Below are 22610 nucleotides of genomic sequence, written 5' to 3'. Positions count from 1 at the left end.
CCATAGGGTTTAAATAGTTATTGTTCTATTTTTTCTCAAAAAGTAGACTTCATTAAAAGAATACATAATGCCAATACGGCTTGTCTTTTATTTTCTGACGCTCTACAAAGTACATTTGAAGGCAGCACCACACAAGCGTAGGTAGGTTAAGGCTTTTGTAGTAGAAACAGATGCTTATAAATGAATCTTTGATGATAGTAACACAACAGATAGCGATCAGTTAAGCGTTAACGTCAAGAGTTTCACTGATGCGCTAATTGTTTATGTAAAATGTGCACTACATATCCCAGGGAGCCACGGGTCTCTCAGTGCCGTTTCCAGGAAGTCGTATTTGGTTGTCAAGCAAACTTTTGCTTCTAATTTAAGTGTTCTCAGTCTGTAAAATGTATGTGTATGTTTAGTCTGCAGTTTCCTGCAACAGGTAAATATGAACTATCTAAATATTTATTATAATATTGCGTTTAAAGTACATGTGGTTGGGTTCAGCTTAACATATGATATTATTATTTTGCCTCCCGCATTTGTCAACTATTAACCATAGCAGTTATGCTAGTTTGTGAGCTAATTTAACGCGAGTAGGATAAAGCTAAGCTAGATCAAATACCTTATGACATTACATGTGATTTCGCGTTTGCTTAGACCAAGATGTATTTTACTGTGTCCAAAATGGAGTAAATAGAGTATATGCATAGATGATTATTTCCTATACATCCATCTTGTCCATTTCAGGTTCCCGTGAGAGATGAGTTGCTGTCAGGTTCCTGTGCCTAAGGAAGTCCGGCCTGGCACAGCTCGGGTACTTGTTACTGAGCTGAGTGGATCAGGCCCCATCAACCCAACTCCTGCAACAAAACCATGTGAGGATGCAGAAGCAGTAGATGTTTCCCTTTCTCCAGAGAAGCTGGTAAATTTGCAGAAGTGCTTATGGATACTGTCAGTGTTTATCCCACCAACAGTACACTATGTTTTTCATTTTCTCTGTATGTTACATGTGGTTAGTCTATGTTACTAATAGGCATGACTGTTAATCAAGTCATAGGCAAGTCAAAGGTGTGTAAGGTAAATGTTGATGCAACAAACTTTGAGTAAACACAAAATCCCCCCGTAGAGGCACAAAATCAACATATATATATATAATATTTAATATAATGACACTTGAAAATGAGCATAATAGGCACTTGAAACGCTTTCTTCATTTCTGTCCCTCAAAGAAATTGCTGTGTGGATCTCAGGACCTCTCTCACCTTACCTCACTGGAGATCTGCGTGGACACACAAGAAAACACACTGGGTAACTTTGGTAAGATAGACATAAATCAATATTTTAAACCATGTACAAAGTTTGTGTGGGTACTCATTGGGGATCACAGACTTAGTAACTCCAATTACATTTAAATATAAATAAAAAAAAACAGACATTACGTTTCTTACTCTCTGTACAATGATGATTCATGATATACACTTTGAATGACCACATAGGTAATCATGAACCAGAACTGGATAAGAGCCCAATAGAAACATTGCTATGACGCACGGAACCTATCCGTTCTTGATTTCCTCTCCGGTGTGCCAACCTCAGTGCAGGATGACTGAGCTGATAATGTTGGAAGAACATTTTCCTTCTGCTCACCTTTGTCCTCAGAAAATTGTAGATTGCACAACAAGTGCAAGCATGACAGAGCAGTGTCTGTGCACGTGTGAGTAATGCATAGCCTGTCCCTTTAAGTACTCCTACTCTTAGCTTGTCAAAGGCCTGAAAAAGTACATTTAGAAGTAATACAAGTTTGTTGAAAACTCAATAGATAATCAGCCCACTGTTACATGTTTGGTGATTGAAATAGCTTTCTTTATCTAATCATCTTGCAGGTGCTTACTTGCCCAAGCTGGTGCAGCTCAAAATGAACAACAGCACAATTGTGTCAGTAAGGTAAGTGTAAAGTATATAAGTGTATTCTTAAAATGAGAACACACACATTCACACTCATATTATAGGGAAATCTACCTCATAGAATACTACATACTCCCAAAAGCTTCTTATCTTGAAACCAACAATGAGATATGGTGCTAAGTTGAGCGTTACCAAAATACACAATAACGTTTGTCCATTATTTTGAGTGACTGAATCATATTGAATGGAAAAAGATATTGCTGTTTAGTCTTTTACATTTTTTTTTTTTTATGGGTGCTTTGACCAATACAAGCCATTTAGTTCCATTATATTTTAAGCAAAGGCAGACATCTCTGCAGCTTATATCTCTATCATTAGGTAACACGCAGTTAAACATTTGAGGTTGATAAAAAAAGAGAACAGGTAAGAGGAAAAATAGGTGTCTTTTTTTTTTTGTTGGTCCCCCTGATTTTCCAACAGGGACTTACAGTATGTAGTGTGTCTGTATGTAAGATACATGTTGCTGCTTGTAAAACCGACACCAGCAAAGGTGTTCAGTACAGTCTTAGAGCTAAAACACATTGAGAACAGGTTCACCCACCTGTCTCACAATAAGAAACGGCAGGTTTGTGGCATATCAGCTTTCACGTTTGTCTACTCAGACAAAAAAGACAGGAAATATGCAGGTTATATGTGGTGTCCGACCAATTTGATAACATTCACCTACTTTTGATGAAAAGTAATAAACCTGCAGGATGACACACTTTGTAAATGTTCCGAACAGGACAGGTAGAGAATTGTTACCCGAGAGACCACTGAGGGATAAGAAAAGTAAGATAGGCAGCTGTCTGCTCCACCCTGAGAGTAGTGGAGCAGAGCCAGCCGGACGTGCGCTGCCTCTGATAGCATTTCCTGCTCTGTGCTGTGGGAGCTGTAGTGGAGAGGGTGTTGAGGAGCTGTAGAAACACGGACTGAGATGGTGCTCTAGAGTACGGCTGTGCTGCAGAGACAAGCGAGAGGCAGAGGAGTGGCCTGCAGATTGGGGGAGAGAAAAGAGCTTCGAACTTCAGTAGCCAAGCGACTGGATAGCCTTTCCCATGATTCACTGTGTTGTGTAACACCCCTTCCCTGCCTCTAAATCAAGTTTGTTCTATTTTGTCTCCTTAGAGACCTGGGAACCACCCTATCCCATCTGCAGGTGCTGTGGATGTCTCGCTGCTCCCTACAAGACCTAGATGGCCTTTCTACTTTGTCCTCTCTAAAGGTGGAGCTGAATAATTAAAAAAAGGCTCTGTGTTGGGGAGAAATTAATAAGTTCTAATTTTTGCACTACTCAGTTTTTAAGAATGAGCATGTAGAGCACACGGCATCTATTGCATGTCTGTCCGGCCTAGGAGACGGATCACTCCTCTGTTGCTCTCCCCATTATTTGTGGTGTTTTATGCTGTACATCTTGTAAAGCCCTTTTAGACAAAACTGCAATTTCTGATATTGGGTTGAATAATTAAAATGTGGTTGATTAATTGAGAGAATAATAAAAAAAAATGTCCTCTTATATATTTAAATACAGGAAATATTCTGAATTCTGAAGAAACGATGATAAGATTGATTAGCAATTAGAGACCTGAGATTTTAGTTTGATTCTTTACATTGTTTTTTTTAATCAAAATCCCACAACTGTTGCCTTTAATTCCTGCCTTATTACCTTATCTTCCCCTCTACCAATCTCTTCACCGCTGTTAAAATATTCGCTCTGTTCCAGGAGTTGTACCTTGCCTATAACAACGTGTCGGACCTGAGTCAGGCGGGCATGCTGGAGAACCTGCAGCTGTTGGATCTGGAAGGGAATGATGTGGATGACCTGGTCCAGATTCAGTACCTGGGGTTGTGTGGCAATCTCCAGACACTCACCCTGGAGGGAAACCCTGTGTGTGTGCACCCAAACCTCGCTTCCAAACAGGTAGTGTAACAATCTGATCAAATTATTTCTACCACAATATAACAATGCAGCAATACAATGAAGCCGTCCTTTTAGGATTTCCATTTCCCTTGTCTCAAAGTCAATAGTTATCTGGATTAAATGTATTCTGTGGCAACACAAGTTTAAACATGTTGTGCTACGACATAGCAACAGTCTGAAGCTTCTATTTGTAATAAAAACAGCGGTTGCTAACAAGTGGCTAAATGAGACGGCTAAACATCAAGATGCCGAACATGAGTCTTCCTTTAGCTTAGTGCTGATGATGTAATTTCATGCGGTGTATTCTAAGCCTAAATTTACTAAGCATTTGACTTTTCTTGAGGACAAAAGTAGTGTTAATATTTGGAGACTATCCTGCTGAACAAAGTGTGTAAGTAACATTTTTTAATTTTTTTATTATTATTTTCTGCAATTAGTTCTCAAGCCATGAGGAGAGATACTCAGATGCTTATAAGTCTGCATGCGACATAGAAAGCGAAGCCAAATCTAAATGGCTTGTTGAATCAAATGTTTTTTTACTGAGGCATCCCACAAAAAAAAAGTTGGGTTGTCTCATGCCACAGTTTGTGGATTGAACATTAAACGTTTTTAATCATATGACCACTTTAAAATCCTGGATGTTGTTAAAGCCAACATGAAAATGCAACTTGTGGTTCTCATGCAGGTATCATTCAGTTAGTTCTCTCTCCCGGGCCAGCAGGCTGTCCGCCCTCATGGCTTTGTCAGATAATGCCCGAAATGTAATTAGCGTGCGCTGAGACATGAAAGTATCCTTGTGATCTCGCCGCTCTGTATTTGGGCCTTCAACACATCAGATTAGACACCTACACAGCAGGAGGAATCAAAATAACCAAACATAGGTCGTAATTACACAGACAGAATGCTGTATTTCAGAATTACAGACTTATCTCTTTGTGTTGTTTATTTTTTACTCTTTTTCATGTTCACACTATGTGCAATACCTTGTTTACAATCTGCTGTGACGAAAAAAGATCCCACTTATGTATCAATGAAGTATAACTTATCTTATCTACTTGAAAACTTGCCAATACATTTTGCATTAAGCAGCGCACCATGGAAGCTGCTTTTCCACTTTCTGCTGATTCGAGACAGTGTGCTGAGTTTTTGGGCCACTGTGAATGTGTTTATTTACACTCGCCAGCAGAGCATTAATTAGGAAACTAGGCCAATGAGGGGAGATGCTGAGCTGAATATGCATTAGGCCTGTGCTTTGTAGTGACTGAGGGGTTCTTGGATTTGCTCTCTTGCCAAACTATCACTCCTCTTGCCCTTTCTCACTCTCTTTCTATCAAACACACACAAACACACACACATCCGCTTCCTCTCACCCAGCCCTCATTCTCCTCCTCTTTTCTCATTCCTTTTCTCCATGCCAGGCCTTAACTCTCTTTTTCATTCATTGCATCTGTGTGGTTTGATGAAGGGCAATGGTGCCGAGTTCTTATTGGAGCTCAGCAATTTACTGGACTCTCTCTCTATCAGAGAAGTTAACTTCCCTTTACACACATTTAAAACCATCAAACCTTTTTACTGCTATTATGGATTTGTTGATTGTAAAAAGAAATACTTCGGAAAGTCTCAATAATTCACGTTATCCTCTATAGGGGATATTACAATATCCCCTATAAGCTGAAAAGATTAAGCATAACACTGTTTTCCCAATTAAGTTTTGTCAAGTATCATACATCATCATTAAGTGGATATGTCTAGCACAGATCTGAATACTGCATTTACTGAATTAATTTAATTGTCCCTGGCACATATATTATATTATATTTTATTTTCTATTCACATAGAATCCTGCATTTACTTTCAACATTCTCTGCATCATTTAGCTTATTGTATGTATTCCTTTTTCTGACATGGACATAGTTAACTTCTTGTAGACTGGTCTAGCAACATAACCTGCACTATTTTATTCAAAAGTATTCTTCTCTGTTTCCCTTTGCACTACTTTTTTATTTTGTCTTATGTCCTATATATAATTGTTTGAGGAGCTCAGGACCTAAGATTTTCATTGCCATAACTACACTGCAGCCACTGTGCGTCTTATAATAAAACCGTTGAATCTTGAATCACATAAACTGAAACAACATTAAGACCGACAGCAGGAACTTGAGTTTTAAAGGCAATCCTGAAAAAAAGGTATATAATGCACTTGTGACTTTTCATACACAAAAGATTACATGCCATTAAACCGGGATAAATATGTCTACGTAGCACAATGGATCAGCCACTTTAAAGAGAGTGAAACTAAACAGCATGTATGTTGTGTTTCACTTGTTGTGTTGAGTATGAATACTAAGGTCACACTTTCTTACTAATATTATTTATTTCTTCTTTGATTGTCTCTTAAAACACCTGTCACATACATTTCTATTATCGTTCCTCCCTTACAAACAGATGGCAGACTATAGTTATCGGGCTGCAGTGAGGGAGTTGATCCCTCAGCTGCGTTACCTAGACGATGCAAGGGTAGAGGAGGACGGGCTGAGCTGCAGCAGCACCATGGGAGAGGACTGGGCCATTCTCCGAAACTCCATCAGAGACTGCAACCCCTCTCGGGCTGCTGCTGATGACGGTGTGTGTATTGTTGTGTTATTTGTTGATTCATTCAGGGGACGACAACCTGCTGTTTGTTGAATGTGTCACTCACTTTTGTCTTTATAGAGGAAACAGCAGACAATGCATGTCCTTACAGCAGACCCGGCTCAGCCAAGCGCCCTGCCTCCAGTCTCTCCTGCGTCTGGCCCCTCTCTTCAGCAGACTCTAGGCCCCAAACTGGCTCCAGACCCATGTCAGCTTCAAGGCTTGGAGTTCTCTCCCCTCCAGGGTCCCGCCCTGGTTCTGCAGACTCAAACCTAGCCACAGAAGCAGAAACCAGCATCCTGACACATGGTGAGGCCCTTTAATGGCTGTTTTTTATACTGATGTTTCTAATTTGTTATTTTCAACATCCAGCCACATTGTTTCATCATCCTTATATTTCTTTTCTTTTGGCTTCAGATCAATTTGCAATCTTTACTCCACACTGCCACCAAGAGGACTGTTTGATTTACTGAAATACTTCTAATCTAATCTGTTGCTTTCTGAAGGAGCTGGCAAGATTCTGTTCTGCGGAAACCCAGTCCAGGCCATTCGGTCGAGGCGAGAAAAGTTGAAGGTAGGTGGTGTTTGTAAGAAGGACGAACAACTAAATCACTACAAAAACATCCTGTTCCTAGAAACACAGATCTCTTCTGAAACTTCTCTACCTAGCATTTCCCAATTTATATTTACCCTGTGAAAGCTCATGGTATAAAGGATGGGTGGGGATCAATGTGAGGGTGAGGAGGTGAAGAAAGAAAGGGAAAAAGTGGAAGAGAAAAGATGGTGGATGAATAATAAGTATGAGAGAGAAAGAAATGAGGGGAAGGGACACACGTTTTTTTACATTTATTTATTAACTCTGTATCACTGTGGTGCTTCATTTACAAAGAAAAAAACATTGATTTACTTTTGTTTATCAGATCTCTAACACCTATACCAATGTATCATTTTTTGAGTACAGTTTCCCAGCTAGTCAAGCATTTAGAGTGTGTGCGTGTGGAGGAACATCAATCTTTATGGACCTGCACAGGCCATTATAGCCATCTGACACCATCAGCTCTTCTCTATAATGTCCTGACAGTATAACCAGAAGGGGCTAATTATTAACAAGAGGACAGAAACCTGAGAGGCACGGTGGTTGGGTGGACACAAACGGTTGGAGATGTGTGAAGGGTGCAACGGTGTCGGAGCAGCTTGAGATATTGGGCTTTCATTGCCCACCACATGTTATCTGTCATACTGGTATAAAGTGTACACGCTGTCGCTCACTGTATTCTCCCTCGCTGTCCGGCAGTTACTATCTATTACTAATGCAGCCCACTCTTAGGCTTTTATTCTGTTTTGTTTCCTAACTTCCTCTCTACTGCCCCTCATTGTCCCTCTCTTTATCCTTATAGACGGCACCCAGCAGGTCTACTTTCTCGCCCCGTGACCTCCCCATCCATGTACCAGAACACTCTTACGACCTTGAGGAGCAAGATGTTAGAGAACGCGTCGATGTGTTTGCTGAGCTTAGATCTTGGAGGGAGCTGAACAGCAGGTACGAACACCCTACACACATTACTGACTTAAGACTGGAAATATACAAAATGATATTAAAACTACATTTTAATGTCTTTCTCCAGAAAATGTACTATAGACACATGGATCACAATTAGGATAATAAGATAAGATGTTCTTTGATAACAAACCAGCCAAACATTTTTGTTGCAGCAGCATAAAACAAAACAAGGCATTCCACATAAATAGAAATTAAAAGAGTAGAAATAAACAATTCTAAAATATAAACATCTCAAAAGAAATAAAAGAAATAAACCAGCATTAGTGAGTAAAGAATAAAGATATATGCAGTTGACCGTGAAGATAAAAAATCTATAAACTGTCTGACAGATAGACAGTGTCTAGTTAACACAGGGAGCTGCTACAACAGGCTGCCACCTAGCACGGCGCCATCAGCAAATGTTCAATATGTTTAATTTCCAAACCATGAGGACATTTTGACTGATAATCAGGAAAAAACGCCTAAATAGCTGCAAAATGTTGTACTACCTAGGATTGGTTAGGATCTAGTTTGGTCCTTGCTTTGGCTGTCAACCTGCCTTCCCAGGACTTTAGGTGGATGAAACTAAACATCTCTCTACAATTTTTCAGGCGTCTCCAGGCCAGAGATACAGAAAGATTGCCACAGGTCCTGGCTATTCTGCATAGTGATGAAGAGGAAGGGTACAATGATGATGAGGAAGAAGGCTTTGGCTGTGCAACGAATGACAGTAGTGAGGAAGAAGATGGAGCAGGGAAGCATAGTGACAGCAGAGATACTGCCTCACCAGATTCCTCATTCCGGTCTCTTTCTCCAGGTGAATTCCCTAATTCCCCTAATGAACATATATATGGTGATCATATCTCCACGATAACATCTGGATTAAAAACAAAGCCATAACAAATGACAAACCATTAGGTTACATGGAGTAGTGGCAGTTACTAAACCTTTCGTAATGTTTTGTTTTCCAGACCTGCATCATGGAGAAGCTTTATCCGCTGAGGTTGCTCGACTGTCTCTGTCCCCAGACACCACGCTGTACCCTTCCCCCCCTCTCAGTGCCACACTAAGCACTGGTATGCAGAAAAAGCCAACAGGGGTCCGCGCACGAAGGCTGCGACTCAGCCATACCACTTCGGAAAATTTACCTGATTTGAGCAGATTAGGGCGCTTCTCTGGGTCAGATGCAGCCACAGGAGACACAGACCTGGCATTTCAGAGGGTCCAGCAGCTGATGCTCCTGCCTGCACACAAACCCGGCCCACCTCTAGCAAGTGCCCTGGGTAAAGGGCTCTCGGATTCATGGTATGGCATTTTTAAAGGTTTTGGTAACACTCGTTTTTGTAAAAATTGCAATTTAAGTGAGAACTAAACTGATGTTTTAGATACAATCTCAAACAGTTTGACTTTATTGATGGGTGGTACTAAAACAAGTGTTCTGTTTTTCAGTGGACAGATGGACATATCCAATATACATTCTGGCAGGAAGCTTTTTCAAACTCCTCAGATGTCCAAACCGTTGGACAGACCAGCGATAACTCGCCCTCACACAGCGAGGGCAGCTCTGCAGAAACATCAGCAGCACCACATACACCCGCCCTGCAGGGGGAGCTCACACCCAGACTGACACCAAAGTGGGCAGATGTTTGGAGCCTGGCCAGTGATCGTTGATCAGTGATCAGAGTGGTCGAATAGAGGGAGGCTATTAAGGGTCATTCCCCTTATTTCCTCACTAACATGCTCTGAATTAACTCAGGATCTATAAGACATTAAAAGCATTCCCAAGAAATGTTGGTAGTGGACAACACACCTCACCATCACATTCCTTTAACATAAGTAATTGAGCAATACAAACACTGTTACTGGAGCACTGAGATTATCCATCTAGTCCTCCAGCATCCTCTGAGATGCTGGTTCCTTTATAAAGGCTAAATGAGCGTGATGAAAAATAAAGGGGATGTTAGTAATCCTGTACATTTGCAATTCTCAGGTTGAATCAACTTACATAGAACTCAAATGCCATCTTTTGTTTAACCCAATTTATTTGTGTCTCTATATTATTTTAATTTTCTGAACCGTAAGGTTAATACATTGTAAAGGATAACTTTATCCAAAATGTCCTGCAGTGACATTGAGTGTCTTGACATTCATGGTGTAACAGTGTAATCTCGCCACTTGAGGGCACTATCTATAATCATTTATGTAAATCAAAAACTCATTCCATTGTCTCAACCTCCTTGGTCAAACAAATTCTTCAAATCCACAACCTTGAAACTCAAAATTATTTCATTTTGTTGACTTGTTCATATCTAAGGAGGCATCCATAGATTTTGAATAAGCATTTGCAACCCTGCACACTTACAACACAATACAATACAAGAGATGATGTATTGACTGATACACAACAAGAATGATGTAGTGTAGCAAATACAGTCCACTAAGAGTCATTCTGTGTAACTGTGACATATCCTGTTGTTTTCCTAATGCTATGGGAAATTACCGATCCTCTGCACCATGAAGGACACTCTCTGACTGAATTTGTCCTGAGACATACAGTACAGTGCTTGGGCGATTGAGGACTAGAGAGGCAGCCATATCTATAATTGTATTAGTTCTTCAGGCACTGCAAGGTGTAAGGCAATATATATACTGCATATACATACAGACATACACATATATACAGGCACAAAAATGTAGGGTGTGTGCATATCCACTCAGCCATGACAGGCCCTAGCATGTCTTTCCATCACTTTGCTGTAACACCTTCGATAAGCCCGCAGGAATGCCTTAATTTGCAGCATCGCTTTGCCCCTCTAAGGTGTTGTCACTCACGCTCTCATTTTACTGGTGCTGTCACGTTTCAAGACACAGATGGAGGAGAGTGGTAGGAAAAGAATGGGCTTTTATGGTGGGAAAGTGTCCACCTACTCTTTCTAAATTGTCTTGTAATTTTACTGAAAGGGATGATTCTCACAGCTGGTTGGGACCTCATCTGGCCTGTGAGAAGCTTTCTTCCTCTCCCCAGTTATTACCAGATGATAAGACAAACCAAAAGTGCTTTTTTCCCCCTCTAAATGGCTTGTTGATGGTAAATGCTATTAGAAGTTTAAGAAATCTGATTGTAAAGAAAAACTAGTTCCTTGCATGATCTCACATGTAATGAAACATTCTCAGTATTCTTTTCGCCCAAAATTTTATTAAAAAGACAACTGTAGAACCACAGTGCCACTACTCCTAAAGTTTGCGTTGTGCAACTGTTTCTCCAGAGATGATTGTTTTTTTTAAAAAAAGGAAAGCTTTATTAAAGCAAAAATGATGGATAGTAAAGCAGCAAAATACTGGAAGTCCCTCCCTGTCATAAATACACATGTATATTTCTGTCAGACTGAAGTGGAATAAACTGTGTCAACACATGCTGTGAATAAGATGTGGTTTATGTGATTCAATTAAAAATGTAATTATGAGTAGGTTGTAGTGGCATTTCCCAAAAGATCAACGCCATCATTTGACAGGATATTGATATAATAATCATCTTAGATGAAATACTGCTCCTTTTTGTTCCAACTGTATATAATAAGATAGGTGTGAATCAATTATTACAGAAAATTACAGGGAAAAGACAGAACAGAAACACACTTAAACACTTCACTTTGTGACTGAAAGGGTACAGACATTTCACTTTACAATCCTTTACAGCTTCCTCCTTGTTTTGATTTCTGAAAAGTAATTTTCTTTGCATGTGTTGTTACTGGAAATACCTATAGTATGAGTTCAGACAGGCTGCAACAAGGAACATTCCAATCCATGCAAGATTTTAGGCTCCATAACTATTTTTTTCTCCATAACTATTTTTTTCCATTGACCATTCCCAACCATATGCAGACATTGCATTCCATAATGGTAAAAAAAAATAATGCATAAAGTTAATTACATTTACTCTATCACAATTATACCATAATTATATTGTTTCCATCAATTTTCCAGTATCTTGCTTTTAGGAAGAAGATGACTCTTTAAATAAAATGTTTAACAATCCAACCTTCAAGAACAATGCACACACAACTGTTGTAGTTTTCTGCTGAGCGATTCCTTTTTTAAATTTCTCCTGAGATAGACTTGTTTAAGAGCAATGATTTTAAATTGTTGGTGTTACATATGTTGGCAAAACTTCATGTCTCCCCATCAACATGATTCAATGATTCAGGGTGCTGCCCGGCACAGTGAAACATTGCAGACAGGAATTTTTTCAGTGATTAAAATAAGTAGGTGATTATATGATTTCAACTTTTATGAGTATTTAGTTTTTCAGCACCTAATTTAAGCTTAGACATGTTTCAGGCCAAGGCATGTATTAAAGAATGAAAAAGCAACCAAGTAAAGCATTCCAGTAAATCAAAGTATGCCCTTGGCAAACTTAAAACTTGGATGTTTTTGGTTCCTTTGTTAGAAACTGAATATACTCATTACAGTGCTATGTGATAAAATAAAAGTGCTTTGAGATGAAATTAGCACCTCCTGTTTCTAACATGTCACCCTTGTCATAGCTAAAACACAGGCAGTAACATGTTGTGTTTTAAAGAAAACACTCCCTGCATCAGTTTTTTCAGACTGTATCTCCTCATGGCCTCTATAAATGGTGTCAACTGCAGAACATCTCAGATCATCTCAGATTTAGCCTGGGACCTGCAAGAAGTTTGGACCTCAAGGTGTAATCTTATATTATAAATAAAATATCCAAAAGATAATCCCTCAATGTAATCTAACTGCTGACTGATCAGTTACCTGTAGGGTAATAGCCACAAGTGCCTTACTGTTCTCATTAACTGTCATCACATGAAATCCACTGCTGCCAATGTACCAGTACTTTTTTGTCAATGATATACCGTATAAAGGTCATAACAGCCAAGCGCTAAATTCCCAAGTCACTGCCCCTCTTTTGTTAGTGTATGCTGTTGCCATGACTTTAGTGCTTGATATTTTTTTAATGGGATTTTATTGTATAAACAGGCTATTCATGTTATTTAAAAAAAAATAATTAGTATTTCTTTGTATATATAACGTTTTTTGTTATCATCATTCAGAAAAAATATTTAACTACATGCTTTTAATTTGAAACTACTGACCGGAAACTTAGTTATTTCTATTTCCTGTCTGGCTTGATACCACCGGACTTGACGACGGGGACTGGACTAAAGGATGAAATGCTCAGATGTCCGTCGTGACAAGATCGACTACTAAATCACTTGTAAGTTGTTTCTTTTGTTTTCTTCCGCATTATGGTGACATTGCAATGTTTTGGAGCGATGCAACAAGTGTTCGCCAGTGTGCCCGCGGCGCTGCACCTGCAGGGGGGTTGAAGGCTAGCGATAAAGTGGATACATAACTTTCTCACTGGCTCTGTTGTTTAGCAAGCACACGTTACGTAAAAAAATTGTCGTTGAACTTAATTTTGTGTTATTAAGTTTAATTGACTACGTGAACACGTTATTTGAAAGACACTTATGTGAAAAAGTGATCGAATAGTTCATAGCATAGTGAACTCAACACCCAAATATGTTCAACATGTAGGCTTGTTGATGTTTTGCCAACATGTCAAGTATTCAATAACTCACTTTTTTAGTTTAGGTACACTTTTAATATCAAGCTTAAGTTAAGTTTGATGAAAAAAGCAATAGCCGAGGTTATCACAGGAACATCACAAATACTTTTTATCATCATCATCATCATCATCATCATCATCATCATCATCATCATCATCAATGTGTGAATTGTGTAAGCATATTTGTATTTTGCATTGAATTTGCAATTAAAGGGGTGTTTATATAATGACGTCTCAATACACCCATACTCTTTACTACACAATTAAATGGTTGGCAGTTAAGGGAAATATTATTTTCAAACATTTCATAAGTAGTACTGCATTTTTTGCTGCATTACCATTGTGGATTAGGTTAGCCTTTGAGAACACCTGGAGTTTGCCATGTAATTCACATTCATTTACATATGTCTTCCCCCAAAACACCCCAAACAGCATCCTAAAGCGTGGAGTAGTATTTATTTACAAAACATATTCTGAATGCACTTATTTAAAAAGCATAAACAAAGATATTTAGCATATATGCAATATCATTACCATTAAAACATGTAACAATTTGTTCATCAAATATCTGTATTTTTTTTACCTGTCTAGCTGTTCCGTGTCCAGTTTTTTATCTGACGATGCATATTTGTCTCTTCCTTTTCTGGTTAGACCCTGAGGATTTTTGTTCTGTCTGTTACTTCCTCCATTTATCAGTTTTTTGTACCTCTTTACTTCAACTTCCTTTGTATAATTTAGTTTTCTTCCTCTTTCTTTATCTTTCCGATATTACCAATTGACCACACGTGAAAGATCAACTTTGTTAATAGTTGTTGGGGCCTCTAGGTATCGGCTCCTGGCATCATACTGCATGTCTTTGGAAAGCATAATGCTTTTCCACAAGTGTTTAGGGTCTTCCGTGTCTCATAGGTTGCTGTTCTGCTGAATTTTTGTATTAGCCATCTTTAACAACATTCCCTTTAATCCATTTAATCCAATGGATCATTCATGCAGAAACCTCTAAAGGGATTAAGCCTGGTGATGGTCAGGGAAATTATATTCAAATGGCCATTTCTTATTCTGAGAATGATTTTTGCTCAGTGCTACAGTCAAAATAGTTTTTTAGTATGTTCCTTTAGTGTTTTTTTTAAATAATAAATGTGAAACTCCCTCTAGTCATAATGCTGGAATACAATCAAAACTGTGAGAACAATTGGACTGTGTAGTGTTTAGTTACTTGACCTCTTTGTCCCCTCCGCACCATGAGATCCCTTCATGGTGACTCATCTGTCCAGCTGCTTAGCACTAGAGAACATAAAGGCCTGTCTACCAGCTGAGAATCAAACATGCGCGCGCACACACACACACACACACACACACACACACACACACACACACACACACACACACACACACACACACACACAGCGCAATCTCGCAGACACTAAATCATTGCAGCAGCACCCTATTCTCACCCCTTATACTAATGTATAGAGTTTTAGAACATTAGGATAGCTTAGATCCTCTATAGATCAAATGAACAGGAGTGTTATACTTATATTGTGCAGCCAGATACGCCCTTTGTATTTATGATCATCAAATCCTAAGCAATGGCTGTTATCAATGATGTATTATTTTTTTTCTGATGTGAATAGTAGTGAAAACTTTTATATCGATGATACCATGTATTGCATTGCATATTGGACTTTGCATAGCCTAAGAGAAAATATAGCACCACTGCACGGCAGTTTGGCGAGTGTGGTTTCTAAAATGAAGCAGAGCAGTTTGCGTACTGTTAATTCAGTTAATGTTCCTTGAAGTTGTACAGCTGAATGCTTACAGTGTCATGTGATTAGATGTCATCTACACATTGCATGTTTCTTTTCCAAGAATAACCAAGCGGTAAGCCTGAGCCATAATGTGCCTATTATCTATTGACAAGCTGATACAGTATTTTTAATCCTCAGGTAGTCCTCTCAATTACCAGCAAAAACAAAATCAATGCTGGAGGCTCAGACTTGTCATCGCTGTAACTGTCCCTGCATTGGACATCGTCAGTTCCGTCACCTGCTCTCTCTCTCATCAGCTCTCCTGTCACATTCACACTGTGGAGAGGTAATTTGGCCTCTTTTCACTTGGTAAATGCTTTTCCGAAAATTAGATCTGCCTGCCACCGCTGAAGTAGGGCAATTTAGTGGCGTTGAGGCGATGTATTACAAGGGAGATGATTGTGTTCAAGTGTTCAGTTTATCTCTGAGAAAGTAATACAAGTGATATCAGTCTGAATAATAAACCTGTTGCCTAACATTGCTAGACTGTATTGTTTCACTGTTCTGTTGGGAAAGTATGCTGGAAGGCCTCACTGCAATTTAGTTTACTACTTTGGCAGAGGCCAGCATGGTGAACTCACGGTACACTTAACATTCATACGGATTTTGAGTCTTCTTCTTCTTTGATTTCTTGAAGATGACACTAACCAGTAATCTAGTGGTTCTCAAACAAAGAGGGACCAGAATGGGGGTCATGGTATGATTTAAGGGGTTGGAATATAAATAGCGGAGAGGATGAGAGATAACTGAACCAGTATTGTCAGAGCCAATAGTCTCATCAGTCCTGAACAATTGATGAAACACCGGAATTTGCCTAAATCTTTGGGATTTTGCAAACATGCAATTGTGTTATTTCATATTTATATTGTGTTTCCTTTTCATTGCACTTAATTTGTGCAGCATTCAACAAAATGGTCTTGAAATGTAGCTAGTTTAGGATGTGTCAATTTTTAAAGATTGTGGATATATTGAGCAATAACTGGTATAGAAAGATAGATGTAAACCTTGACATTACATTACATGTCAGGTTAGACACGTTTATCCAAAGCGACTTACATACATTCAAAACTGTAGAAAAAGCCAACAGGAGCCATTTTGGGTGTAGTGTCTTGCCCAGAGACATAACGACATGCTGACTGCAGTGGGACTGGAACCAACTCTCGACTCAGCCAAAGATCAGCGCACTATCCCACAGCCTCCTATCTGCTGTACGGCTACAACTTTAAAAATGATTCCCATCATCCAAGAACATGTAAACATGATAGCCTATATGCACTGACAAAATGTATTCCACCTAATAAATCTACTTAAAAGAGAAGTTGTGTAAAATCCGACGTTGTTGCTTAAGTAAAATGCTTTGGTTATCTAGGATTTGTATACAGATCGAACAGGGTCTTTTTCGCTCTGTATATAAACTTGTAAGAAAGCATAGGAAATGTCTGAGTGTGCATGCTGGATATAGAGCTGTGCCATTAGCTTCACACTGTGCTGCTCAGCATTGTTCCTCTAAGCGGGCAGAAATAGGCAAAAGTCAACCTGTGTGGTACAAAGCTTCTTTGAGAATTGGACTGTGAGGAAGATGAGGAGGAAACAGTCTGTTCCCTTTTATACAGGTCAGGCACGATGACCTGTGCCCTGCCTCTGTAACCCAGCTCAAATTCTCTCCCACTACTCTACTTCTCCTTTCCCTCAGTTTGTTTTTCTTTTGCCTCTGTACACCCCCCTTCTTTATCAGACTCCACCACCCCCTGCCCCCCCCAACACCATCTTCTTTTATTTTCCGTGCAAAGGGAGTGGTGTTTTGGCAGTCATGTGACTTTTTGTCTGAACACAATTGCCGGTGTTTTCGATTGGCTGGTTTTCTTTGAAAGAGCGCGTTGGTTTCCCGGGAGATGGGGAATGGCAGCACCACTTCACTTTTTCTCTGCAGCTGCACCCCCCCACCCCTCTGTATTGCTCTGAGCCAGTTTCTCTCTGTCACTCTGTCTCTGTCTCTTCCACAGGCGGTGGATCAGGTAGCCCGGAGCACGACACACACAGACACTGACAGTGTTGTGTAGCTCTTCCTCCTTTCTGTTCTCCTTTTTCATCAGGCAGGCAGTCACAGAGACCATTAGACTGCGGGAGGTGAGTGAGATAAATGTCCTTGTTTGTTGAGAATTAAGTGTTTTTTGTCCCACTGAGTTTAAACTTTTTAAAAATAATTTCTAGTGAAGCTCATTGCTAAACTTGTTCTGCTAAAGTTTTTCAAGTTTAACTTATGTGAGTGATGTTCTCTGATGATGAATCAGTCAGAAATAGTTTTCAGAACCATTATGATTGTATACCGTGATCACTCCTTACTGTGTTTTTTCCGGGACACATTCTATACATTTGTTATGGTATGGCCCTTAAACAACCAGGATAGATTAGGATTTAAAAGCATGTGTAGATAAGTCAGACAAGATAGGCAAAGTCTTTTCTCTGCTGTAATAAGAGTTACACAGTACGCTTTGTCCCTTTTTTTTTTAATGTTCCATGAAAGATTCAACAGCTGTGTGCGCTCTCTGCCTCGCTCTGCTCTTCAGGGCACAAACTGAAGTGGTAGCCTCTCTGCACCCCTTGTCGGGCTCCACCAACCAGGTGGTCGCGAATGTATTAGGTTACCGTGGCAACACTGAAAACAGTCACCCCGCCCCTCCCTCAGGTGCACTTTATCTGATGACCTGAAGGATCCTTTGCACACACACACTCACAGTCCCATACACAAACACACACCAGCATCTGTTAGATGACACTTGACCCCTCACATGGACAAGAATTACATGAAAGAAGAGTTTGCCAGTTTCAGAATACACAAATATTTACAAACAACAATTTAGTCATGCAGATTGGGTGGGTTACATTTTTGCTGCTAATGCAACCACAGAATGTTAATAGCTGCATGGACTTATGCAATCCCTATGCATACTTCTTTTAGTTCCTCCCCTCGGGCTGTACTCTCGTCTCTTTGTAAACAATAAAGCCATTTGTGTCTGGCTGTTGACCTCAGACCACCTCAAGCAGGTAAAGAGTCTGGAGTCTCATTAGCCCTTGTCTTGTGTGAGGTCATGCTGCAGGGTTTGTTAAAATGAAAGAGACAACTGACTTTTGAGGCAGGTTGCAACCTCCTCTTCTGAAAAGTGATGCCAATGCCAAAGTGCCCTGAAGTTAATTTCTCTATTATAGCCGGCAGCTAGCGATTCCGTTGGATGCATAAATTAATCCAATTGTGTAGAAGTCTATAAGAAAATGACCATACTTCTCAGTTAATTTATTACCACAGCAAACATTTTCCCAATGCATTCATCGATTCAATCAAGTCTTTTTCGATATGGTGGATGTTTATTTGTTAAATGATGTTAGCATTCAAAGTAATAGAGATGATGAATCAGGGTATGCTTTTGGGCGTGGCAAACTTGTGATTGACATGTTGCTACCAAGGTGTTGTTGTTAGTTAAAGTAAAAGGTGAAGAACATTTTGGTTGCTTAAACCTGTCTTGTTCAGTGTTTGGTTGTACTTAGCTGTCACTTTAAAAAAACAAAACAATATCGCCAGAACCATAGTAAACAAACCAATTGGTGACCTCGCGTGACTTTGCAGAGTTGCATCTAAAGGCTGCATGGTCAGATGATGTGGCAATCAATCAATTATCATTAATGTGATGTTCTAAACATCCAAATTTAATCTGCCTTGCATGTTTGAAGGCTCATAAAGTGAGCAGGAAGCAGTGCTGGAGTGTGTTTCATTGAACCACAGACTGGTATCACACAGCTGATGCAACCAGGAGGAAACTGGCGCTGAGGCCTCGTTGTTGCATCCGACGGACTGCCATGATGTCATCACTGCTGACCCGGCAATCCTAACATTCCTGTTGATAGTGTTTTACGCAGACGTGAAGGGGAGTATGTGGGAGATATGTGGGCGAGATGCACTGACTTGCACACACACAGCCTTTGTCTCAGCGCTGATTATTAATCTGGCATATCCACCGACACACACATACAGTACGTCATTAATTCGGTGTCATGCACATGCCCACTTCACCACACACTCAGACTCTCTACCACTCTGATAAAGATGGCGATTGCAATCTCACTGGCTTTGTTAAAATTCAACAGGTTCTTCAAGTGTCTGTACTTGAAGTTCTGGAGAATCGGTTGTGCGTATATCCTCTGCTTTGAACTAAAAATGTGTGATGGTAAATGGTATAAGAGAAATCCATGCATACATACATTTCTCTGTTTGTGGTTCTGTGTTCCTATAGGTCGTAACAGTAGCTACAAAAGACTTTCTTTATATAACCCAGCTTTCCTTTAACCCGGTCGAGCCATTGAAGGTGAGAGATGACAGACACGGCAGTGAAAGCTTTAAATGCTGTTTTTACTGCAGGTGTTTGAATAGCCCTTCCCCCGGAAACTGATTGAAATTACTAAGGATTGTCAACATTGTTTTGAATGAATATACAGAAAAGCAAGGGTGAAATATTAGTCAATATGGAAGACAAATTGAAAGGCATTAAGACTTGACAAACGCATTTTGGAAAACATTGTCAGACAAACAAAATACAGGCGGAGGCATGTAGACCGACAGACTGGGCGTCAGTGAGGGCACCCGGGGGCCTCTCCCTCGCTCTGTGTGGGGCTTACAAAGCTTTTGTTCACCTCCGACCCCTGACCTGCTCCCACCTGATAGCTCCCCTGTCCCTAACTTGCATTTTCTGTGCATCCAGTGCCCCCCTACCACCAGCTTTTGTTTTTTACTGAGATCATCATTAAATCAGCGATACCAACCCCCACACATGCCAATATCTCATCTCGCCTACTCTTTGTTTCCTTGCTCGGTCAGTGCACATGGCGTGCATTGACCAGAGTTGTAGCCTGTGGGTTGGGTCTCTCCTGAGAAATCCTCAGCTTAGCTAGGACCTGCGGCTTGTAGGGGGGTGGGGCCACAGGCAGGAGCCTCTTGTTGACTTTGATTCCCTTTTTTGTCCTGACTCACTTGCACTTCTTCCATCGGAAAGACAGGGAGACAAATGAAAAGGCCCCTCTGTCAACATACCATCCACTTTTGTGCATGAGTGAAAACTTGAGGTCCCTACTAAAGACACAACTTTCACACCAGTGCCAATAAGGTTGGCTGTAGCCTGTTTCCATTTACTGATAGGAACAGAACAGAGCAGCGCAGTTTGACTCTAATGTTACAGCTGTATCTCAAAGAAAAGAGAAAGACTTTACATTAAATGTAAGATGAAAACAACTGGCCTTGCTAGAGGGGATGAGAGATGAGACACTTGGCTAGTTCCAAAATGACCACTTGAAAGCATTGAAGGAAGATATTGCAGTTTTGATTTTAGGTTAAAATGTTTTTGCTTTATAAAAATAGCATTTCACACAGGCACTCAAAAATATCATGTTTGTCGTAAAAGCACTTTTTAAAAACGTAGTCCTGAGCCAGTCTAAACTGCTTCTGAATATAAAGGGAGAGAAACAGTTGCTCAGGAGTGCGGCCAAAGTCTCGATAACTTGAAAGCTGCTTAAAGTCAACAAAGATTCTCTTGTGTGCTTCATTAATGCAATCCAAAATGGTTCAGAGGAGAGAAATAAGGCTCAGCTATATAGTTGTTTGTCTAACTTTCTTTCCAGTGTTTGCAGTAATGCAAAGTGTGTTTACCAGGAGTTAATAATGACCCAATTTACCAACTCCTACTGTCCTTTTCGCTTTGTCCCCCTGTCATCTTTTTGTTCTCAGGTTCACTTTGGAAATATACTTTCAAAGCAGCTGTTATTGTTTGCAGGGAGATAATATAGTGACATGCATTTGCTTCCAAAACATGAATCATATTCTAAGCCAGGTTGTCTGGGAAGAAAACAAAAGTCTTTGTCTGTTGTGTGGGATGTGCTATATTTATGTCTCAACAGTGCAATTACCTTTGCTGGGGAAAGCCATCTCGCTTGTCATAATGATACACAAGACAAGGCCAATGCTGCTGGAGCAACAGCATTGGCCTGACCATAATGAGACAGCAATGCTATACTTAGGCATGTTTGGCAAAAACAGAGCATCACTACCTTAAGTTGCCTGCAATGACTTTGAAAACCGATGTCAACAAAAGTTCAGGATTGTGTAACTTCTTTGGGCTTCTGAAATCAGAGCTAAAGTAGGCCGCTCTCATTCCGTTCACTGTCCAGGCTTTATGTTGACCTGTCTTTCACCTGTTGTTTTTAGTGAATGCCTGAATAAATAGAGAGAGGAGATGGGGTGGGGGTTTCAACTTGGAATACTGGAAGGGGTGAGCCATGGCAAGAACTTAATGCTATTCATTCTTGGTAAATAATGGCCAACAAAGACACTATCAGCATGTATTCCCCTCACTCTGCTCCCCTCCCAGAACCTATTGAACTGCTGCCAGACCCAACCAGTCTATTTCTCAGCCTGAGAGCCATCTTCCTGTCTAGTCAGAGCAGAGTTATGACTGGCTCGCCGCTCTTTTGGCAAATTTATACCTACTATCACTTGTCGAGGAATGAACTTAGAGGTAGGTGATGATTGAAGGCAGTTGAATAACCATTTAGAGTTTGTAGTTAAGTGCATTTTCAGCCATTGTGCAGCAAAGATAAAAAAAGTACAAAATTGGGGAGGATTTCTTCTTAATGCAGGTTTCCTAAAGCTTTTAAGACCTTGTCTTTGTTTTCTTTAGCTTTCTTAGCTGAATGCAGAGGGAAGAGGAAAGGAGGAGGAGGTGGTGGAAAGGGGGTTGCAAGAATGTTTGAGTCACGCAGAAAAAAGAGGGATGATATGTGGGGTTTGACAGGGGAGGGTGGGATGAGGGAGGCACTGCAGTGGGAGGTGCCCTGAGGAATGCCTGGAAGGTGTCAGAGAAGCCTGGGATGCTCTGGACTGATAATCATCCACATCTCATTATAAAACCCTCGCCCATCACTCTGAATCCAGCCCTGTTGTCACCACTGCTGAGTCATGTTTTACAACAAAAGCTATCACACTAACTTGGTTTGGGTCCGACGATAGACAAGCAAACAACCACTGAAGGGAAACAGACTGTCAGAATCCATAAAGTGTACTTCTCTGCTGCTTTTAAAATGTCACTCTTCTTCGGCACCTAGGCCTTTCTCACACTGGCCTTTAGTACATTGGCAATGCCTCAG

The 22610-nt window shown here is 40.2% G+C and overlaps 2 protein-coding genes across 3 annotated transcripts in view; both read left to right on the top strand.

Annotated features, from left to right (window-relative positions):
• The first annotated feature begins 320 nt into the window (after positions 1–320).
• lrrc56 (leucine rich repeat containing 56) lies at positions 321–12049 on the top strand. The gene is made up of 13 exons (XM_063906753.1): positions 321–421; positions 730–904; positions 1212–1299; positions 1866–1926; positions 3055–3151; positions 3650–3847; positions 6293–6470; positions 6560–6787; positions 6985–7052; positions 7876–8018; positions 8630–8835; positions 8990–9323; positions 9468–12049. The coding sequence occupies exons 2-13, from the start codon at positions 743–745 to the stop codon at positions 9643–9645; spliced, it is 1941 nt and encodes a 646-aa protein (XP_063762823.1). The 5' UTR covers positions 321–421; positions 730–742; the 3' UTR covers positions 9646–12049.
• A 1098-nt stretch (positions 12050–13147) lies between these two features.
• LOC134880063 (ras association domain-containing protein 8-like) overlaps positions 13148–22610 on the top strand; it is a 32550-nt gene continuing 23087 nt past the window's right edge. Inside the window, exons 1-2 of one of the 2 annotated variants that reach the window (XM_063906772.1) lie at positions 13148–13263; positions 17429–17552. The gene's annotated coding sequence lies outside the window, so the exon portion shown is untranslated. The remainder of the gene's footprint in view (positions 13264–17428; positions 17553–22610) is intronic. The other variant, XM_063906781.1, reaches the window with a different exon arrangement.

Source organism: Eleginops maclovinus, chromosome 2, assembly GCF_036324505.1.
Source record: "Eleginops maclovinus isolate JMC-PN-2008 ecotype Puerto Natales chromosome 2, JC_Emac_rtc_rv5, whole genome shotgun sequence".
Classification (NCBI taxonomy): Eukaryota; Metazoa; Chordata; class Actinopteri; order Perciformes; family Eleginopidae; genus Eleginops; species Eleginops maclovinus.
Note: the sequence above shows the minus strand (reverse complement) of the source record. Positions and strands in the feature narration are given on the sequence as shown.

What these genes read in the sequence shown, in the direction of transcription:
- lrrc56 (XM_063906753.1), top strand. Translation starts at nt 743, where the DNA reads ATGAGTTGCTGTCAGGTTCCTGTGCCTAAGGAAGTCCGGCCTGGCACA. An exon ending in CTACTTTGTCCTCTCTAAAG is followed by an intron (nt 3,152 to 3,649) that starts GTGGAGCTGAAT and finishes GCTCTGTTCCAG; the next exon opens with GAGTTGTACCTTGCCTATAA. An exon ending in CAAACCTCGCTTCCAAACAG is followed by an intron (nt 3,848 to 6,292) that starts GTAGTGTAACAA and finishes CCTTACAAACAG; the next exon opens with ATGGCAGACTATAGTTATCG.